The sequence below is a fragment of the Corythoichthys intestinalis genome, chromosome 22 (assembly GCF_030265065.1).
Source record: "Corythoichthys intestinalis isolate RoL2023-P3 chromosome 22, ASM3026506v1, whole genome shotgun sequence".
In the NCBI taxonomy this organism is placed as follows: domain Eukaryota; kingdom Metazoa; phylum Chordata; class Actinopteri; order Syngnathiformes; family Syngnathidae; genus Corythoichthys; species Corythoichthys intestinalis.
Genome location: NC_080416.1, coordinates 27,505,345 through 27,523,474, shown reverse-complemented (window position 1 = coordinate 27,523,474; position 18,130 = coordinate 27,505,345). Strand labels below are relative to the sequence as shown.

The 18,130-nt window shown below is 42.3% G+C and overlaps 1 protein-coding gene across 2 annotated transcripts in view; it reads left to right on the top strand.

Annotated features, from left to right (window-relative positions):
• LOC130910728 (POU domain, class 2, transcription factor 1-like) overlaps nt 1-13,358 on the top strand; it is a 257,235-nt gene extending 243,877 nt beyond the window's left edge. For both annotated transcript variants that reach the window (XM_057828254.1, XM_057828253.1), the window contains 3 exons: nt 4,029-4,131; nt 9,558-9,631; nt 11,341-13,358. In XM_057828254.1, the coding sequence (XP_057684237.1) occupies nt 4,029-4,131; nt 9,558-9,631; nt 11,341-11,708 (545 nt within the window). In that variant the 3' untranslated portion in view covers nt 11,709-13,358. The remainder of the gene's footprint in view (nt 1-4,028; nt 4,132-9,557; nt 9,632-11,340) is intronic.
• The last annotated feature ends 4,772 nt before the right edge of the window (nt 13,359-18,130 follow it).

The following is an 18,130-nucleotide window of genomic DNA, read 5'->3' as shown; positions in this document are numbered from 1 at the left end:
AAATAAAATATGGTGTTAAGAAAAAGATCAACTACTATCTTCCCCACATTGCTTCCCACGATATTTCTAATCGTTGAGAGAGGGATTGCAAGGCTTTAACCAATTTAAAAAAGGCTTCTAAGGCTGCCAAAATTCTCTCTACTTATTTTACATTGCCATTTAGCTCTATGTATTCATAATACAGTGCCATTATAGATTGAACGCGACAATGCGTAAGTGATGGTGCAGCGCATGCGTTAATTGCGTTAAATATTTTAATGTTATTACCGCCATTGACGCGACAAATTTGACAGCCCTACTTTAAGCCAAAACTTAAGACTCAGGATGAGTGTTAGACATTTCGTCTGTAACGTTAAATACAATTAGAAAACGATTTAATTAAATATATATATATATTAAAAAAGGCATGTCCGATATTTTTTTGCCGACTCCGATACTTTGAAAATGACGTGATCGGACCCGAACATCTTTAATTTCAAGTGCTACTAAGTTTTGTTTTCTTATCTTGGCCAGATATGCCATGTTGCTTTAGCCTTGAAAGAGCATACGACAGGAGAAAAAAAGTCTTAAATAGCATTATTATGTGAATTAGAATCATATTTTGAGACGACTCGACTATATACAACAATTTAGCAAAGCGCAGATGACGAGAAATTAGTCTTTTAATCTGCCGGTTAGCCACGCCTACCATTATAGGGCTCTAGCGTCCCCAACAGGTGGATGACGTCAGCGGAGTCACAATTTCATCTAATTTCGTATGCACCCCATTGAGGAAAACGCGACGAAGAGAGCCGCAAAATGTCATTGTTTCAGTCTCTGTACTCCAATATTTTTACAGGATATTCTTTTTATCCAAGTATTTTCCCCAATAGCTAAATAAATGGCTTGAGAAGGACCAGTCAGCCCGTCGAGGGGGAATTATTCACAACGAGGAAAACGCGACGAAGAGAGCTGCAAAATGTCATTGATTCTGTCTCGCTACTTCGATGTTTTCACAGGATATTCTTTTTATCCAAGTATTTTTCCCCAATTGCTAAATAAATGGCATGGTCATGACAAATAACAGTCTTTAGCTAAATGGAATATGAAATAATAAAAATGCATTTATTCAGGACGCCATGGCAAAATTACTCCATAATGGTCAAAACTGTCGACTTCACCTTTACTGTCACACCTCCCGAACGATATTTTATGCCACCTATATCGGGTTTATGTCATTTCCCTTCCCTGGCTTCGGAGAATGTAAACAAACCAAGAGGCGTGACAGCTAGCCGACATGCTAACCCGAGCCGAGTGATGTTTCAAAGTCTTCGAAGCGGAAAATCACACATAACTAGCCCGGATTATTTCACATGACGACTGGGTTGTCGATTGTCTTCGCCGATCGCCAACCTGCCCGGCGGAGACCAATTTACAGCTCGTTCCCCTGCTACTAAGGGAGAGCTCGCCGGGGAAGCAGCTGGACAATGACCGCTGAACAAACCAGCTGATGTCGGAGGAGTGTGTTGCTGCCAAATGGTCAACACGAATATGGCAAAATAATGCTTTACTAAACGGCGAAGTCATAAAGAGCGAGACCCAGCGGAGGAGGGCGGCTGCAGTTGTTGTGCAGCTAATGCGTATGGGGAGAGCTTTTTACAAGACCATCCATGATCAAACATAAGTAGTCCTTTATTTAAACAAAATTTACTTTGTAATCGCTGTATTCGCAGCTATTTTTAACGCAAAGTTGCAATTTCTGATCGGTCGGAAAATCTGACAGAACACCGGGCACATAAAGAGGGCAGTAAGCCAAGTACAGTGCTCTCCCGGCGAGGGGATGTGCAACAAGCAGCCGGTCATCGACCGAGGGGACAAGGAGCATGTCAGCCATAAAATGCAAGCCACCTACATATTAAAATGATCCCAGTATTTGACATAATACAAAACAAGATGTTTACTCGCTTCCTCGTAAGTCCCATGGTCCCACAGTAGTCGGGCTTGTTTTGGCCAATATCCACCGGTGAATGGGAACCTTTTGAAACCCCAAAAAGGCGCACACGCATCTCCCTCGTACAGCAAGATTTTTCTGGAGCCGTTTGGCTGGCATGATGTGAAAAATAAACGTATTAATCCGCAAAATCAGCTGAATCCTTAGTTCTTCTCATACAACAGTACGGCTATATTGTGAAGAGGACTCCGTACACGTCACAGCACCCTCCTTGTCAACTAGAGACTGTTGCCGGAAGTGACTCATTTTCATGGCGCGGGATTCAAAAAACGAAATAAATATAGCGATCGCTTCCACACACATGCAAGTGGTCCATTTCATTCAGGAGCATAAAATACCGCGTGTATTATGAAATACACATTCTTTTTCGTGTCACAGGCACTTAAAGCTCATCAAGACTGCATTTAAGCCTCGGTGATTCAAGAAAAGGGTGCCAATTAAGATATCAACTTGCTGGGCGCCATTCGACACCTTGTACTCTCGAATTTCGTGCATTTGCTAGCTTGTTCGTTTGCCACCCCTGTTTTGAAATCCCCTATGTTGTGCTGGTATTTTAGTGTATTTGTTTTGTTGTCTTAGCGGCGCTCTCCCTACCGCTTAGGTTAGTATGATTGATCCTCGTCGACCTACTGTCACGGACCCATTGTGTTCTTCACCCTTTTCCATGATCGCGTGTATTTTTTTTTGTATTTAAAAAATCCTTGAACGCATCCCTCTGCTGTTTTTTGCTTTGGGGTACAAGCTTGTTTCCGCAGTTGCGGACACTGACATCGGCAACAAAATAAACCACACATTTCCAAAGATGGACGATGGATTCTCTTCCTCGGCTTTACGATCCAGTAGCAATTTAATTTCGTTATGTTTTCAGTTTAATTTAGCTATTTCCAGCTTGCTATGTTGATAATTGCAAAGTTTACCGCTTTTAGTCTTACTGCGAAGAAGGAGGAAGTGATGATCGGCCCGCCATGATATTTACGTCATCAGCCATCGTGCTGTGATCCGGGAATTTAACGCCTGCTTTCACATGCACCCCATCCCGGGAAAGTCCTGGACATTGTACTAGGACGCCACCTATAAATGTCCGCGTAATCTCCGTGCCAGTCAACCCGGGAAATTGCTTTCACAGACAAGGCCTGCCCGTTTAAATCCTGGGATTTAAATGGTGTTTCGGTGTATCTGAATGGGGCTCAAATGTAACTTGTAGCGTTAGCATAGCGTTCACAGTTGCGTTAGCATTTAGTGCGTTGAGTGTCGTCTTAAACTCTTCGAAAACTTTACATACCATTTGTGGCGTCCAGGTGAGTTTAATCAATTAATTAGACTCAACAAATATGTCTGTCAATGTTCATTCAAAATTGATGGAAACCTTTCATGTATTTATTCATTGACAAAAACTTCTAAAATTTACAGACCAAAACATTTTGAGTAATTGTTGACTGAAACTAGACGAAGACAAACACATTTTGAAATGATTAAAACTAATATTTTTGTCCAAAAGACTAAGATTAAGACGAAAATTAAAAGGGCTGCCAAAAGCAACACTGACCTAGAGACTAAGAATACATGTCTTTTTCTTGAAACCCGACTCTGTCCATGTCTATTTCCTAGAGTCCAACTATTGTATGTCCGTGTCTATTTTATGAATACCCGCACTGAGTGTCTTATTCCTAAATTGCACTCATGACAAATGTAAATGTGTATTTTTCCCTTGTATTCCATAACACATGGGGACATGTCTATTTCCTGGAACCCAGCAGCACAAAAATTTAGGTGTTAAATTCCTAGAGGCTAAGAATACATGCCTATTTTCATGAACCTATGTCTATTTCCTGGATAGCTGAAGTACAGTCAGTCAGTGTCTCATGCCTAAAATGCACAAATGACAAGTGTACCTGTATTTTTTTAAATTGTTCTCAACAGGGACATTTCTAATCCTTGCAACCGACAATGTTAATGTTTATTTCCTTAAAACAAAACGTTCCTTGTGTTAAATATCTGCATGTCATTTTAATTGTCCTTTTTTTAATCCATCTTCTAGTTGCCACTTTGTCACCGTCCACATCCTCTTCTTTGACTCCGCCCCCTCATAGCACAGCCAGCCCCGCCCCTTCTGCTCTGGGGCCTCACGGGCACAACACTGGGTGAGTCCACTACTCTCTAATGACAGGCTTGTGGTACAGTAGTATGAAAAAGTATCTGAAGCTTTTGGAATTTCTCACATTTCTGCATAAAATCACCATCAAACGTGATCTGATCTTTGTCAAAATCACACAGATGTAAAAACAGTGTCTGCTTTAACTAAAATCACTCAGTTATAGGTTTTCATATTTTATCGAGGATAACATGCAAACAATGACAGAAGGGGGAAAATAAGTATGTGAACCCTCTGCCTAAGGAGATTTAAACAGCAATCGAAACCAATTTTTACCAAACAATTTAAGTCAGGTTTGTGCCCAATCACTGATGAGTGGTTTAAGCTGCCTTGCCATTATAAAACACACACAGGGTAAGAATTGTCTTGATGAGAAGCATTGTCTGATGTGCATCATGGCTCGGTCAAAAGAGCTGTTTGAAGACCTGCGATCAAGGATTTTTGATTTGTATAAAGCTGGGAAAGGATACAAAGCCATCTCTAAAAGTCTGGATGTTGATCAATTGACAGTCAGAGAAGTTGTCGACAAATGGAGAGAGTTTGGCACTGTTGCTTCTCTCCCAAGGAGTGGCCGTCCACCAAAGATGATGCCAAGAGTTCAGCGCAGAATACTCAGGGAGGTATAAAAGAACCCTAGAGTAGTGTTTTTCAACTGGTGTGCCATGAGAGATCGTCAGGTGTGCTGCGAGAAATTATCTAATGTCGCACTTTATATATATATATATATATATAGCAGGCCCTTGAAGGGGCCATCAGACTGCAGAGTGGCGACGTAGCGGGAAGCAAGCAAGGAGAGAGGGAGAACGGCGTGAGCCGTGAGATCGGAGTTAGCCAAGCCAGAGAGAGGGGCAGGCTGCAGCCAGACTCCTCTCGAGTTAGCGGTCGCATATTGCGGATGCCGCTGTTATTTTGTTTAGTATTTTCCATTGTTGCCACAATAAAGTGGGAAAGTCGTCACCGACTCCTCTCCTTTCTATTTCCCCATTCGGGGCTATTACAATGTTTTTTTACGTCATCGGGTGGAGTTGCAGTAGTAAGGTAGAAAGGAGTAGGTAGAAAGTTCTCGGTCGTGTGCAGATGAGCGCAATATTTCTCGTGTCGCGTTCAAAAACTGCTCGGATTTCTAGCCATCAACGACCTTGTCCGCGACAATGTGGACCCCAGCACGTCTACTGTACATTATTTGGTTAGACCCGTCATATGTCGATATACTCGAAAGTGTCCTTTCTATTTCATCCATATGTGACGAGCGTCAATCCTCCCCGTGTTTTATTCCTACACATTGTTAAGGAGAGCAAAATGGCTGACGGCTAGAAATCCGAGCAGTTCTTGAACGCGACATGAGCAGCTTTCCTAAACGTCATCTCCAAACGAAACATCCGTCACTCCAAAAATACTCGATGGACTAATTTGTTCGCCTTCGTGAAAACACAGAGAAACAGGCAAATTTTTTGATAAAAACTACGAAGGTAAATGAGAAAGCCCTCAAAGCCAGTTACCTTGTTGCTAAATCCAAAAAGTCCCACACCGTGACTGAGACATTAATACTACCTGCCTGCAAAGCCATTGTCTGCGAGATGCTCGGCCCTGATGTGGTTAAAGACATTGCTCAAGTCCCCCTGTCTGATAATTCTGAGCTTTTTCAAGCCTCACTGCTAAAAAAAATTAAAATAAAAACAGAGAAAGACTGAGAGCTGTTGAAGAATAAGGATATCGACGTTGTGTTCATCTAAACAGGCTCAAGTTTCACACTGATTAAGTGTACATACTGAGAAATTATTTTATAATTAAATATACTGTACAGAAAATAATTTTGGAACATTGTTGGTTTGTGGTGTGCAGCGAGATTTTTTTCCAATGTAAAAACGTGCTGTGAGTCAAAAAAGGTTGAAAAACACTGCCCTTGAGTGTCTCCTAAGGACTTATAGAAATCACTGGCACAGTCCAATATCTGTGTACATATCAACTCTATGTACAACCATGGCCAAGAATGGTGTTCATGGGAGTACTCCACGGAAGAAGCCACTACTGTCTGGAAAAAAAAACATTGTTGCTCGTTTAATGTTCGAAAAAAGGCACTCCACAAAATTTGGCAAAAATGTTTTGTGGACTGATGAAACCAAGGTTGAATTGTTTGGGATTAACACACAACGTCATGTGTGGAGGAAAAATGGAACAGCTCACCAACATCAACACCTCATCCTCACCGTGAAGCAAGGGGGAGGGAGCATCATGATTTGGGGCTGTTTTGCTCCTTCAGGGCCTGGACAACTTGTAATCATTAATGGAAGAATGAATTCAAAAGTTTATCAGGATGTTTTGCAGGAAAATATGAGGCCGTCTGTCAGAAAGTTGAAGCTAAAAAGAGGATGGATGCTGCAACAAGACAATGATCCAAAACACAGAAGTAAATCAACTTCAGAATGGTTTCAGAAGAACAAAATGCACGTTCTGGAATGGCCAAGTCAAAGTCCAGTCCAAACCCCATTGAGATGCTGTGGCATGACCTAAAGACAGTGATTCATGGCAGACATCCCATGAATCTGACTGAACTACAGCAGTTTTCTAGAGAAGAATGGAACAAGATGAGTCCTGATCGATGTGCCAGACTGATCTGTAGCTACAGGAAGCGTCTGGTTGAAGTTATTAATAATAATAATAATAATAATACATTTTATTTATAGAGCGCTTTTACCGGTGCTCAAAGGCGCTTTACAGTTGAGGGAAAAAAATAAATAAAACTCACACAACGTGAGCAGTACAAAACAATAGAGGAAAGAATTACACATTAAAAGCTAGTTTAAAAAGGTGAGTTTTTAACAATTTTTTGAATGTGGGAAGATCAGAACAGGTGCGGATGGTTTTAGGGAGTGCGTTCCAAAGTGAGGGGGCAGCAATGGAGAAGGCTCTGTCCCCCCAAGTACGGTGTGTTATTTGTGGGGGCAGTGCGAGAATGTTTCCATTAGATGAACGGAGGTGACGGGAAGGGGTGTGGGGACAGAGAAGGTCCGTGAGGTAAGGAGGAGCCAAGTTATTGAGTGCTTTGTATGTGAGAAGGATGATTTTGAAATTTATCCTGTGTGAGATGGGAAGCCAGTGCAGTTTGTGAAGGACGGGGGTAATGTGATTCCTGTAGGGGGTACGGGTGAGAAGGCGTGCAGCGGAGTTCTGGATATATTGTAGTTTATTGAGGAGTTTGGCTGGAGATCCGAAAAGAATGCTGTTACAATAATCGAGTCTGGAGGTGACGAATGCATGTATGAGGGTTTCTGCAGCAGAGTAGGTGAGGGAGGGGCGGAGGCGGGCTATGTTCTTAAGGTGGAAGAAGGCGGTTCTGGTGATGTGGTTGATGTGCTGATCGAATCTTAGTTTATTGTCGAAGATGATACCTAAGTTGCGGGAGTGTGTTGAGATAGGGAGGGTGCAGTTGTCGATGGTAAGGGAGAATTGACTGTTTTTGATGTGAGCTGTAGGGTCTATGATGATTATGTCAGATTTGTTGCTGTTGAGTTGAAGGTAGTTAAGTTGCATCCAGGATTTGATTTCGCTGAAGCAGTTGTGGAGTGTAGTTTTAGTGCTGTGTGAGATGGTTTTAGTGGAGATGTATATTTGGATGTCATCGGCGTAGCAGTGAAATTGCAGTCCAAATTTGCGGATGATCTGACCAAGGGGGAGGATGTAAAGAATGAAGAGGAGGGGGCCAAGAACGGAACCTTGGGGGACACCTTGTGGTAGGGAAGCAGCAGGGGACGTGCAGTTGTTAATGCTGATGAATTGTTGTCGGCCAGTGAGGTAGGAGTGGAACCAGGAAAGTGCAGTGCCAGTGATATGTAGTGATTCTAGTCGGGAGAGCAGGATGGTGTGGTTGATTGTGTCAAAAGCAGCAGTGAGGTCCAGGAGGATGAGGATGGTGAGTTGTCCGGAGTCCGAGGAGAGGAGGATGTCGTTGGTTACTTTGAGAAGTGCTGTTTCGGTGCTATGTTGTGAGCGGAAGCCAGATTGGAAAAGTTCAAATAGCTTATTGTCGGTAAGGTGGGTTCGGAGTTGTGACGCAACTGCCCTTTCCAGTATTTTTGATAGAAAAGGCAGATTTGAAATGGGCCGGTAGTTGGTCGGGATGTCGGGGTCTAAACCAGTTTTCTTTATGATCGGCGTGATGGCAGCCAGTTTGAGAAGTTTGGGGACAGAGCCAGAGCGTAGGGAGGTGTTAATGATATCAGTAATAAGTGAGGAGATGACGGGAAGACAGTCTTTTATTAGAACAGAGGGAATGGGATCTAGGGTGCAGGTGGCAGTTTTCATTCCAGACATAATGGTTGTAAGTTGAGTGGATGTTATTGGAGAAAGCTCAGTGAGTTCCTGGATAGTTGTGGGCGTAGAGGCAGATGGTAAAAAAGATGGAGGGGAAGGTGGAGCAGTAGACTGGATCCTGGAGGTGTTTAGGTTACTGTAAATGTTGTCTATTTTTGTTTGGAAAAGCAGGGGCCACAAAATATTAAATGTGATGGTTCACTTATTTTTCCCCCATCTGACATTGTTTGCATACTATCCTCCTTAAAATATGAAAACCTATAAATGTTTGGGTGGTTGTAGTTAAAGAAGACACTGTTTTTCCATCTGTGTGATTTTGAAAAAGATCAGATCTAGGGCTGTCAAACGATTAAAATTTTCATTTGAGTTAATTACAGCTTAAAAATTGTAATTAATCGCAATTCAAACCATCTATAAAATATGCCATATTTTTCTATAAATTACTGTTGGAATGGAAAGATCAGACACAAGATGGATATATACATTTAACATACGGTACATAAGTACTGTATTTGTTTATTACAACAATAAATCAACAAGATGGCATTATTATTAACATTGTTAAAGCGATCCATGGATAGAAAGACTTGTAGTTTGTACAAGTTATAGAAATTTTATATTAAAACTCTCTTAATGTTTTCGTTTTAATAAAATTTGTAAAATTTTCAATCAAAAAATAAACTAGTAGCCTGCCATTGTTGATGTCAATAATTACACAATGCTCATTGGTGCTTAAGCCCATAAAATCAGTCGCACCCAAGCGCCAGCAGAGGGCGACAAAACTCCCAAAAAACACAAGTGACAAGTTGGCATTGCACTGTGCTGACATTTTAATCTGTTTGAGCGGGGCATGTGCGTTAATTGCGTCAAATATGTGCAAGTGATTAATTTTTAAAAATTAATTACCGCCTGTTAATGGGATAATTTTGACAGCCCTAATCAGATCACATCTGATGGTGATTTTAAGCAGAAATGTGAGAAATTCCAAAAGGTTCAGATACTTTTTCATACCACTGTAGTAGCATGTTATAAGGATGTACAGCAAAAGGACAAAGAATTTACATGATGATAATTTGTGATTTTGGCCAACTACACTTTTCTTAGGAACACGATGTTGGGAGTAAGCACAGGGATGAACCAGGCGCTCTTGGGCAGCAATCCACTGGCTACCATGCAAGGTGGGTGTGATTTTAAACAAGCCCAAAATATTCACATAATGACAATATTTACTCGCAGGCCTCTTTTTTAATCCTCTGCTGAAAACACGATAACAAAATCCTGATGGGATCTATGGATGTCAGAAAGCGTTAGACAAGGTTCCCTTTGCTATATTTTTACAACAATGGAAGTAGAAATTGAGTAGTAAGCCAAACTGGACTTGTGTGCGTGTGTATGTGCGTTGTTGCGCCTTCATCCATTGTGTTGCTCAGTGGACTCGGTCAGGATTAATTCAAGTATTAAATCAGTGTATTGCTGGCTAAAGAAGTCCTTCACACTCCTTCCGAATCAATGCGGCGTCACAACGGATGTTTAGCGGAGGGGCTGCCCTTTGAAGTGACCTCCTGCAGGGAAATGAAATGAAAGGATAATCTGGAAAATGGGATCCGGAGTCACACGTGCTAGCATGGTTAGCATGTAGCTTTTTAAGGAATTCGTACGGGATTATTCACCTTGTTTTTTTCTGCTCGTTAACCAATGTCTCTTTAATGCAGTACTTCTCAAATAGTGGGGCGGGGCCACCCCAGGGGGGCGCAGAGTGATGCTGGGGGTTGCGCATGTGACCTTGGGGAACATACTTTTTTGTCGTACTAAAATAAAGTGTAATTGCAGATCCACTCAGTGGGTGGCAGTGCCGGTCTCATTTTCAATGCGTGTCCAATATTTTTTAACCAAACAAGAGCACATAGCAATAAGCACTGGAGATATTAAAAGCTAGGACAAGGAAATATGATCACGCATATATAGCATTTGGCTTTGACTTTTAGTAAAGTGGGAGATGAGGAAAGACCAGTCTGTTTACGTCGTCTAAAAATTTTCGCAGCGGACAGCAGGAATGATGGTTTTTTTCAGCAAAAAAGTGCCGAATATTGCCAACAACCTTCCCGCTTTGTTAGTGTTGCATCAGTAACCAGCGAGCTCTGTCAGCATCATATAAAGTGGCATACCAAGTTGCTCAGTGCAAAATAACCCCACACCATTTCAAAGGAGTTGTTACCGCCTGCAGCAAAAATAAAAGCTGTCCCTCTGTCCAATGAGACTGTTGTTTTTGTTTTGTTCATTTTTGTTTTTTCAGTCTAATTGTTTGGCATACTGTCCTCGTGAGTTAATGTTGCTAATCAATTAGTTTTATTAAATTTTATTTTTCAGTATCAAACGGTCAAAAAAATGAATGTTGAATGCATTTTTACAGTATGGATGTGCATTTTTTTTTTACACTTTATTGTAAGTTGATCTATATTTTTTCTTTAATATTCAAAAGAACACAATGTTATGCAGAGGTGTACTTATAATAATAACAATTTTATATACAAATGATACTACAGTATATTCACAGTGGCGGCAGAGTTGGGGGGGCACGGAACGTTTGTCTTCCTGGGGGGAGGCATAACAGAAAATAATTGAGAAGCACTGCTTTAATGTGTTTTCTGATCTTTTATTTCCTTCTCTCCTGTCTGTCTCTCCTTCCTGCCCTCTTATTTCCTGTTCTCCCCCCCTCATTTCTCCCTACTTCCTGTTTTCCTCCTTCCTTCCATGCCAATTTTCTTCCCTTGTCCCTTCTTTCATCTATTTTGTGGCTTCTTCCTTATCCTTTGTTTCCTGCCTTCCATACTTTCCCTTTTCCCATAATTCCTTCCCTTGCTTCCTTCCTTCCTTGCGCCTCGAGCAGCACTTGCCGCCAGCGGTGGTCAGCTGTCAATCATGGAGGCAGGCGGGGGCCACATGATTCTGGGCGGCGGCCACGGCAGGGTGCCCCCTTCGCTGCGGCCGTCGCTTTTCCTCAACCGCCCGGCCCTCCTGCCAGTGGTTACGGGCTCCATCTCCATGGCGACGGCGTCCCCGCCTGTCTCGGATCCGACGAGCGGCCCGGCGGGGGGCGCCCCCCGGCTCGCCTTCGCCCAGTCGTCGCCCGCCGGCGCCGCCCACCTCCTGGACCCGCCCTCGTGTCCCGACGACTCCCCCTGTTCCAGCCCCGCCTCCTTCTGTTCCTTCAGCGAAGCCTCGCCGCCTCCCCTGGGCGGGGCCATGGCCGACTGAAGCCCTCTGAAAAAAAGGGTGGGGCGGGGACAGAAAGCTTTAAAAACCTCGCCTTTCGACCAAAGCCATCTCTCGGCGCCCGCCGACGTCCTCCCGAGCCAAAAATGTACGCAAAGGACGAGGGCGGACGGCGAGGAGGCAAAGAAATGGAGGAGGCGACTCGAAACCAAAAACAAAAAAGGAAAGCAACGTAAAGCTGAGGCGTGTCAGGAAGTAGACCAAGTGCATGATGGGAGGCGACCACCACCGAGACCAAAAACCAAATTCTACAAATACCAAAAACTCAAAACCAAATAGAAAAAAAAAAAAAAAAAAAAAACGGAGAGAAAAGCTTTAGACGTTTGCATTCCGATCCGTCTAGGATCACGTTTCCGATGATATCGCGACTCCATTTTCACGCATTCTCATTTCACTCAGGAGGATTTCAATGTAATTTTTTTTTCTCTGTTCGTGACACAAGCAGCGTGACGTTTACATGCCGACTTCTCTACCTCGCTGACGCGACACTCGTTTTCATCACTGGATGCAAACGCGACCGCAAGCATGATGGGAATTGCTTTCAAATATTTGTTGAGCTAAAATGCGAACTGTAACTGATTCTAATTTAAACCTAACATTTTTAATTTTGTTTTAGTCAGTAATTCCTGCCTTCTTCACGAAAGAATTTAACCAAAAAACAAAACTCCAAAGCAACTACTAAATAGTCTGAAAGGATATTTTTTTTACATTTCTTGAGTTTCATCAGTTTATTTATCGCACTTAACTCATTCACTGCCAACTTTTCCAAAGCATTTTGACTATCTTTGTAGCACGAAACCTACTAGAACAGGGGTGCTGCTGCTGTGAAATTGAACTAGCTTCAAGTTGCTTCAATTTCTCGCTGCGTATCTTCCCTATAATCTGGTCGGATATATCAGCGTGTCTCGTTTGTAATATCGCCTCACATTTTGAACTCTTTAAAAACAGCGCCTGTCTCTTTGCAAATGAGACAGACACAGTTGCTGCGTATTTTAGTGAAGAAATAGTCTGCCGTCGCAGTCTTTTTTTGTTGTCACTATTTTAGAAAATTGGAAGGGTGACGCGGGGTAATGTTGCTTGGAGTGCTGCTACCTTTTAGTGGGTAAATGAGGAGCAGCATTTAGTGTGTAAGCTACTTCACACATATGCTGGTAGATGTACTGCTGACCAATTTATTAAGTGTGTGCGGGCCAGACGTTGATTTTATGACAGAGACTGGGGGCCGGATGAAATTTGACCACAGGCCGCATTTGGCCCCCGGGCCGGAATTTGGACATGTCTGTACTAGAAGAAAGAATAAACGCTCATATAGGTCCAGATATATATCTAAGCATAGACTTCACCATCAGTTTCCCGTTGGGGGCGGACCCAGGCAGAGCATTGGTTGCCTGGCTCTGCCAGACTATTCTCCCTGTATTTTTCAAACACTGAGAGTAGAGTCTTGGAACCAGCCCATTAACGGCCTCTCGAGCAGGTACAAAATCAATCGACAAAATCAGATTCGTTTATTTGCGTGACGTGTTCTTAACGAGCAACGTCACTCTTGCGCGTCGAAAGTCGTCTCCACTACACAGATGGTGAACGGGAGAGTCGAGAATATGTTCCAATCCACGGTAAAATCAGTTTTAAATTACAGTGCCTTGCAAAAGTATTCGGCCCCCCTGAATCTTGCAACCTTTCGCCACATTTCAGGCTTCAAACATAAAGATATGAAATTTAATTTTTTTGTCAAGAATCAACAACAAGTGGGACACAATCGTGAAGTGGAACAACATTTATTGGATAATTTAAACTTTTTTAACAAATAAAAAACTGAAAAGTGGGGCGTGCAATATTATTCGGCCCCTTTACTTTCAGTGCAGCAAACTCACTCCAGAAGTTCAGTGAGGATCTCTGAATGATCCAATGTTGTCCTAAATGACCGATGATGATAAATAGAATCAACCTGTGTGTAATCAAGTCTCCGTATAAATGCACCTGCTCTGTGATAGTCTCAGGGTTCTGTTTAAAGTGCAGAGAGCATTATGAAAACCAAGGAACACACCAGGCAGGTCCAAGATACTGTTGTGGAGAAGTTTAAAGCCGGATTTGGATACAAAAAGATTTCCCAAGCTTTAAACATCTCAAGGAGCACTGTGCAAGCCATCATATTGAAATGGAAGGAGCATCAAACCACTGCAAATCTACCAAGACCCGGCCGTCCTTCCAAACTTTCTTCTCAAACAAGGAGAAAACTGATCAGAGATGCAGCCAAGAGGCCCATGATCACTCTGGATGAACTGCAGAGATCTACAGCTGAGGTGGGAGAGTCTGTCCATAGGACAACAATCAGTCGTACACTGCACAAATCTGGCCTTTATGGAAGAGTGGCAAGAAGAAAGCCATTTCTCAAAGATATCCATAAAAAGTCTCGTTTAAAGTTTGCCACAAGCCACCTGGGAGACACACCAAACATGTGGAAGAAGGTGCTCTGGTCAGATGAAACCAAAATTGAACTTTTTGGCCACAATGCAAAACGATATGTTTGGCGTAAAAGCAACACAGCTCATCACCCTGAACACACCATCCCCACTGTCAAACATGGTGGTGGCAGCATCATAGTTTGGGCCTGCTTTTCTTCAGCAGGGACAGGGAAGATGGTTAAAATTGACGGGAAGATTGATGCAGCCAAATACAGGAACATTCTGGAAGAAAACCTGTTGGTGTCTGCACAAGACCTGAGACTGGGACGGAGATTTATCTTCCAACAGGACAATGATCCAAAACATAAAGCCAAATCTACAATGGAATGGTTCAAAAATAAACGTATTCAGGTGTTAGAATGGCCAAGTCAAAGTCCAGACCTGAATCCAATCGAGAATCTGTGGAAAGAGCTGAAGACTGCTGTTCACAAACACTCTCCATCCAACCTCACTGAGCTCGAGCTGTTTTGCAAGGAAGAATGGGCAAGAATGTCAGTCTCTCGATGTGCAAAACTGATAGAAACATACCCCAAGCGACTTGCAGCTGTAATTGGAGCAAAAGGTGGCGCTACAAAGTATTAACGCAAGGGGGCCGAATAATATTGCACGCCCCACTTTTCAGTTTTTTATTTGTTAAAAAAGTTTAAATTATCCAATAAATGTTGTTCCACTTCACGATTGTGTCCTACTTGTTGTTGATTCTTGACAAAAAATTAAAATTTTATATCTTTATTTTTGAAGCCTGAAATGTGGCGAAAGGTTGCAAGGTTCAAGGGGGCCGAATACTTTTGCAAGGCACTATACCAAAAACACATCGACACGAGTCATTGACAACAGTCTGTCTCGCGCTAGCCATGTTGAATAAACTCCGCTCTCTTCGTATGTTTACTTCCGCGCGCAAGTCCCTCGTCCTTCCCTCGTCATTTTACTAACGTCACGTCTACCCGTTGCTGATTGGTCCACTCCGCTGTCTGTTTGCTGTGGCTTGCTCCGCCCTGGAAATTGTATCCGCGTGAATGGTGGCCAGACTCAATAGCTGGAACAGCGGGGAGTCTGGTGTACCAGGCAAGAGCATTGGGCTTTCACTGTGATGAACTCAAACACACTGCGTTTAAGCACCAGATTTAGGTGGAAACGGGACGAAAGTTTTAGGGCACAGGTGTCAAACCGATTCCAGAAAGGGCTTAGCGGGTGCTGGATTTTGTTCCGACCGATAGCGCGCAGAAAGTTTAACCAATGAGCTTCCTGCTGAAACAAGCAGCACCTGACAAAGTTTAACTGATTACATATGTAAAAGATGTAATTGGTGAAAAGGTATCCTCTTCATTGGTTGGAAAGCAAACCTGCACCCACTAGGCCCTTTCTGGAATCGGTTTGACACCTGAGATTTAGGGCATACAAGCAGGCAGGAGTGTTTCAAGAGTGATTTGGTCTAGGATTCAAGGTTATAATTATATCAAATAGCCCCACGCATGCACTTTGAAACATTGTGAAAAAAATTTAGCATTACCATAGACTTCATAATGATATTGACGGGACATGGGGCTGATTAATAGGGGGCCTGCATTGTTGATGTGGGCGTCAAAGCTCACTGAGTGGAATCACGGACAAAGAGCTTTTTTCGTCGAAAATTATTGTGAATAAATGCTTAAATCCCTGAATTCTTTATAGATATGGATGCAGTGTTGTTAATCATGGCGTTAGAATATAACGGCGTTACTAACGGCGTTATTTTCTTCAGTAGTGAATAAACTAATTTTCTCATCTTGGCAACGCCGTTACTGTTACTGAGGCGGGAAAGGCGTGCGTGACTATGTTGGTTGAATGACGCGAGAAAAGTCTGAAGAAAGACGGACTCACAGAGACGAGAGAGCAGAGCAGGAGTGGGGAGGAGGCAAGGGAGGGTGACGCCATTGCAAACGCGATGCTACTATGCTCGGTGGCTCCAATAATACCTGACTGTAGCCGATAGCCTACAAACTACGCCCACATGATGCTTCGGTAGATATCACATATATACAGAACTAGATGCAAATGACAGACATGGCTGCATTAGCAACATGTATAATAAAGAACTAGATGCCATAATAAACAGCCGCCATCTTAAAGCAGTAGACCTCTCAGGAAGGCTATGTTGTATAGAACCTCCCTAGCGAACCTTAGTAACTTTTAATCTAAAATGCTCCTAAATCGGCAAAATCTCGACTTAAATCTATCTTTAAATGATGAAATAGTTTTAAAACTTACACATGTCAAAAGTAGACAGAAGGGAACTAATGCAATAACTTTAACAGTTGATTCACAACATTAAATGACTTCCACACATAGCAAAGGTTACTATCTAGTTATCGCAATATCCGCAATACCCCTGTGTCTAGTTAAATTTAGGGTAAAGAATTGGCCTAGGGCCAATTGCCCCCAAAAAAACCTTTAAACTTCACATTGTGCGACCTGTTTTTTGTTGTTGTTTTGTTTTGTTTTTTTGAGAGAAAAAAAAAACATGAAAATTATCACCAGTTACTTTGCCAAGTAACTAATTACTCTTACATTCAGGTAACTGAGTTAATAACGCAATTACTTTTTGGGAGAAGTAATTTGTAACTGTAATTAATTATTTTTTAAAGTAAGATTAACAACACTGTATAGACGAAAAACAGTCTTGATTTGGTCTTCGCCTTTGTGCAAACAGAGAGCAACAAGCTTTTTTTGAGAAAAATTACAAAGGTAAATGAGAAAGCCCTAAAAGTCTGTTACCTTGTTGCTGAACTTGTCGCTAAATTCAAAAAGTCCGACACAGTGACAGAGACAATACCACCTGCCTGCAAAGGCATTGTCAGCGAGATGCTCGGCCCTGATGCGGTTAAAGACCTTGCTAAAGTCCCCCTGTCTGATAATTCTGAGCTGTTGACGAAGATTATTGCCAGGATATTGGCTTTGTGTTCATCTACAGTGTATCACAAAAGTGAGTAAACCCCTAGCATTTCTGCAGATATTTAAGTATATGTATCTTTTCATGGGACAACACTGACAAAATGACACTTTGACACAACGAAAAGTAGTCTGTGTGCAGCTTATATAATACAGTTCATTTATTTTCCCCTCAAAATAACTCAAATATAGCCATTAATATCTAAACCCCTGCAACAAAAGTGAGTACACCCCTTAGTGAAAGTTGTCAATATTAACATACGACATGTCAACTGTCAATATTTTGTGTGGCCACTAGGGTTGGGCATCGTTTGAAATTGAACGATTCCAATTCCATGTTTCGATTCCGGTTCTGAACGATTCTCGAGTCCGATTCTTTTAAGAGGCAGGGTTACAACAAAGAAGGCAGGGTAAAAAAAAACTGCATGGTTTATATTAAAGTCTTCTCGATGATTTTTAAAATTATATGAACTTCCCACAGGGCTCACTTTAACTTGTATATAAATATCAGTCTTTGAACTCGAGCAATTTTTGTCCACTTGGCGGTCAGGGCATCAAAACATGGAATCGAAATCTAAAAATTCGAACGATTCCGGGAGCATCGGAGTTTTAGAACCGGTTCCCATCGATGCTAGATACTCGATGCCCAACCCTAGTGGCTACTAGAGGTGTGCAAAGTTTCCGATTCTTAGATTATTCGCGATTCGGCCGTGGAAGATTCGAGAACGATTCACAAACATCCAAATTCCGATTATTGAATTATACCAGGTAAAGCGGAAATAAAACGCATTCAGCGCGGTCTTCGGGACGCAATGAGGAACGGACCGAGAGTAAATATCATGTGCAGCTAATGCCGCTAGGTAAAAAAAAAAAAAAAAACAATAATACCTGACTGCGACCGTCAGCCGCTACAAACAGCACCCAATTGGTAGTTGCTACAAACATACAGCAACATACGGCTATGGTAGATATCACATATATCTAGACTAGATGTGAATTGACAGACTTTCACGC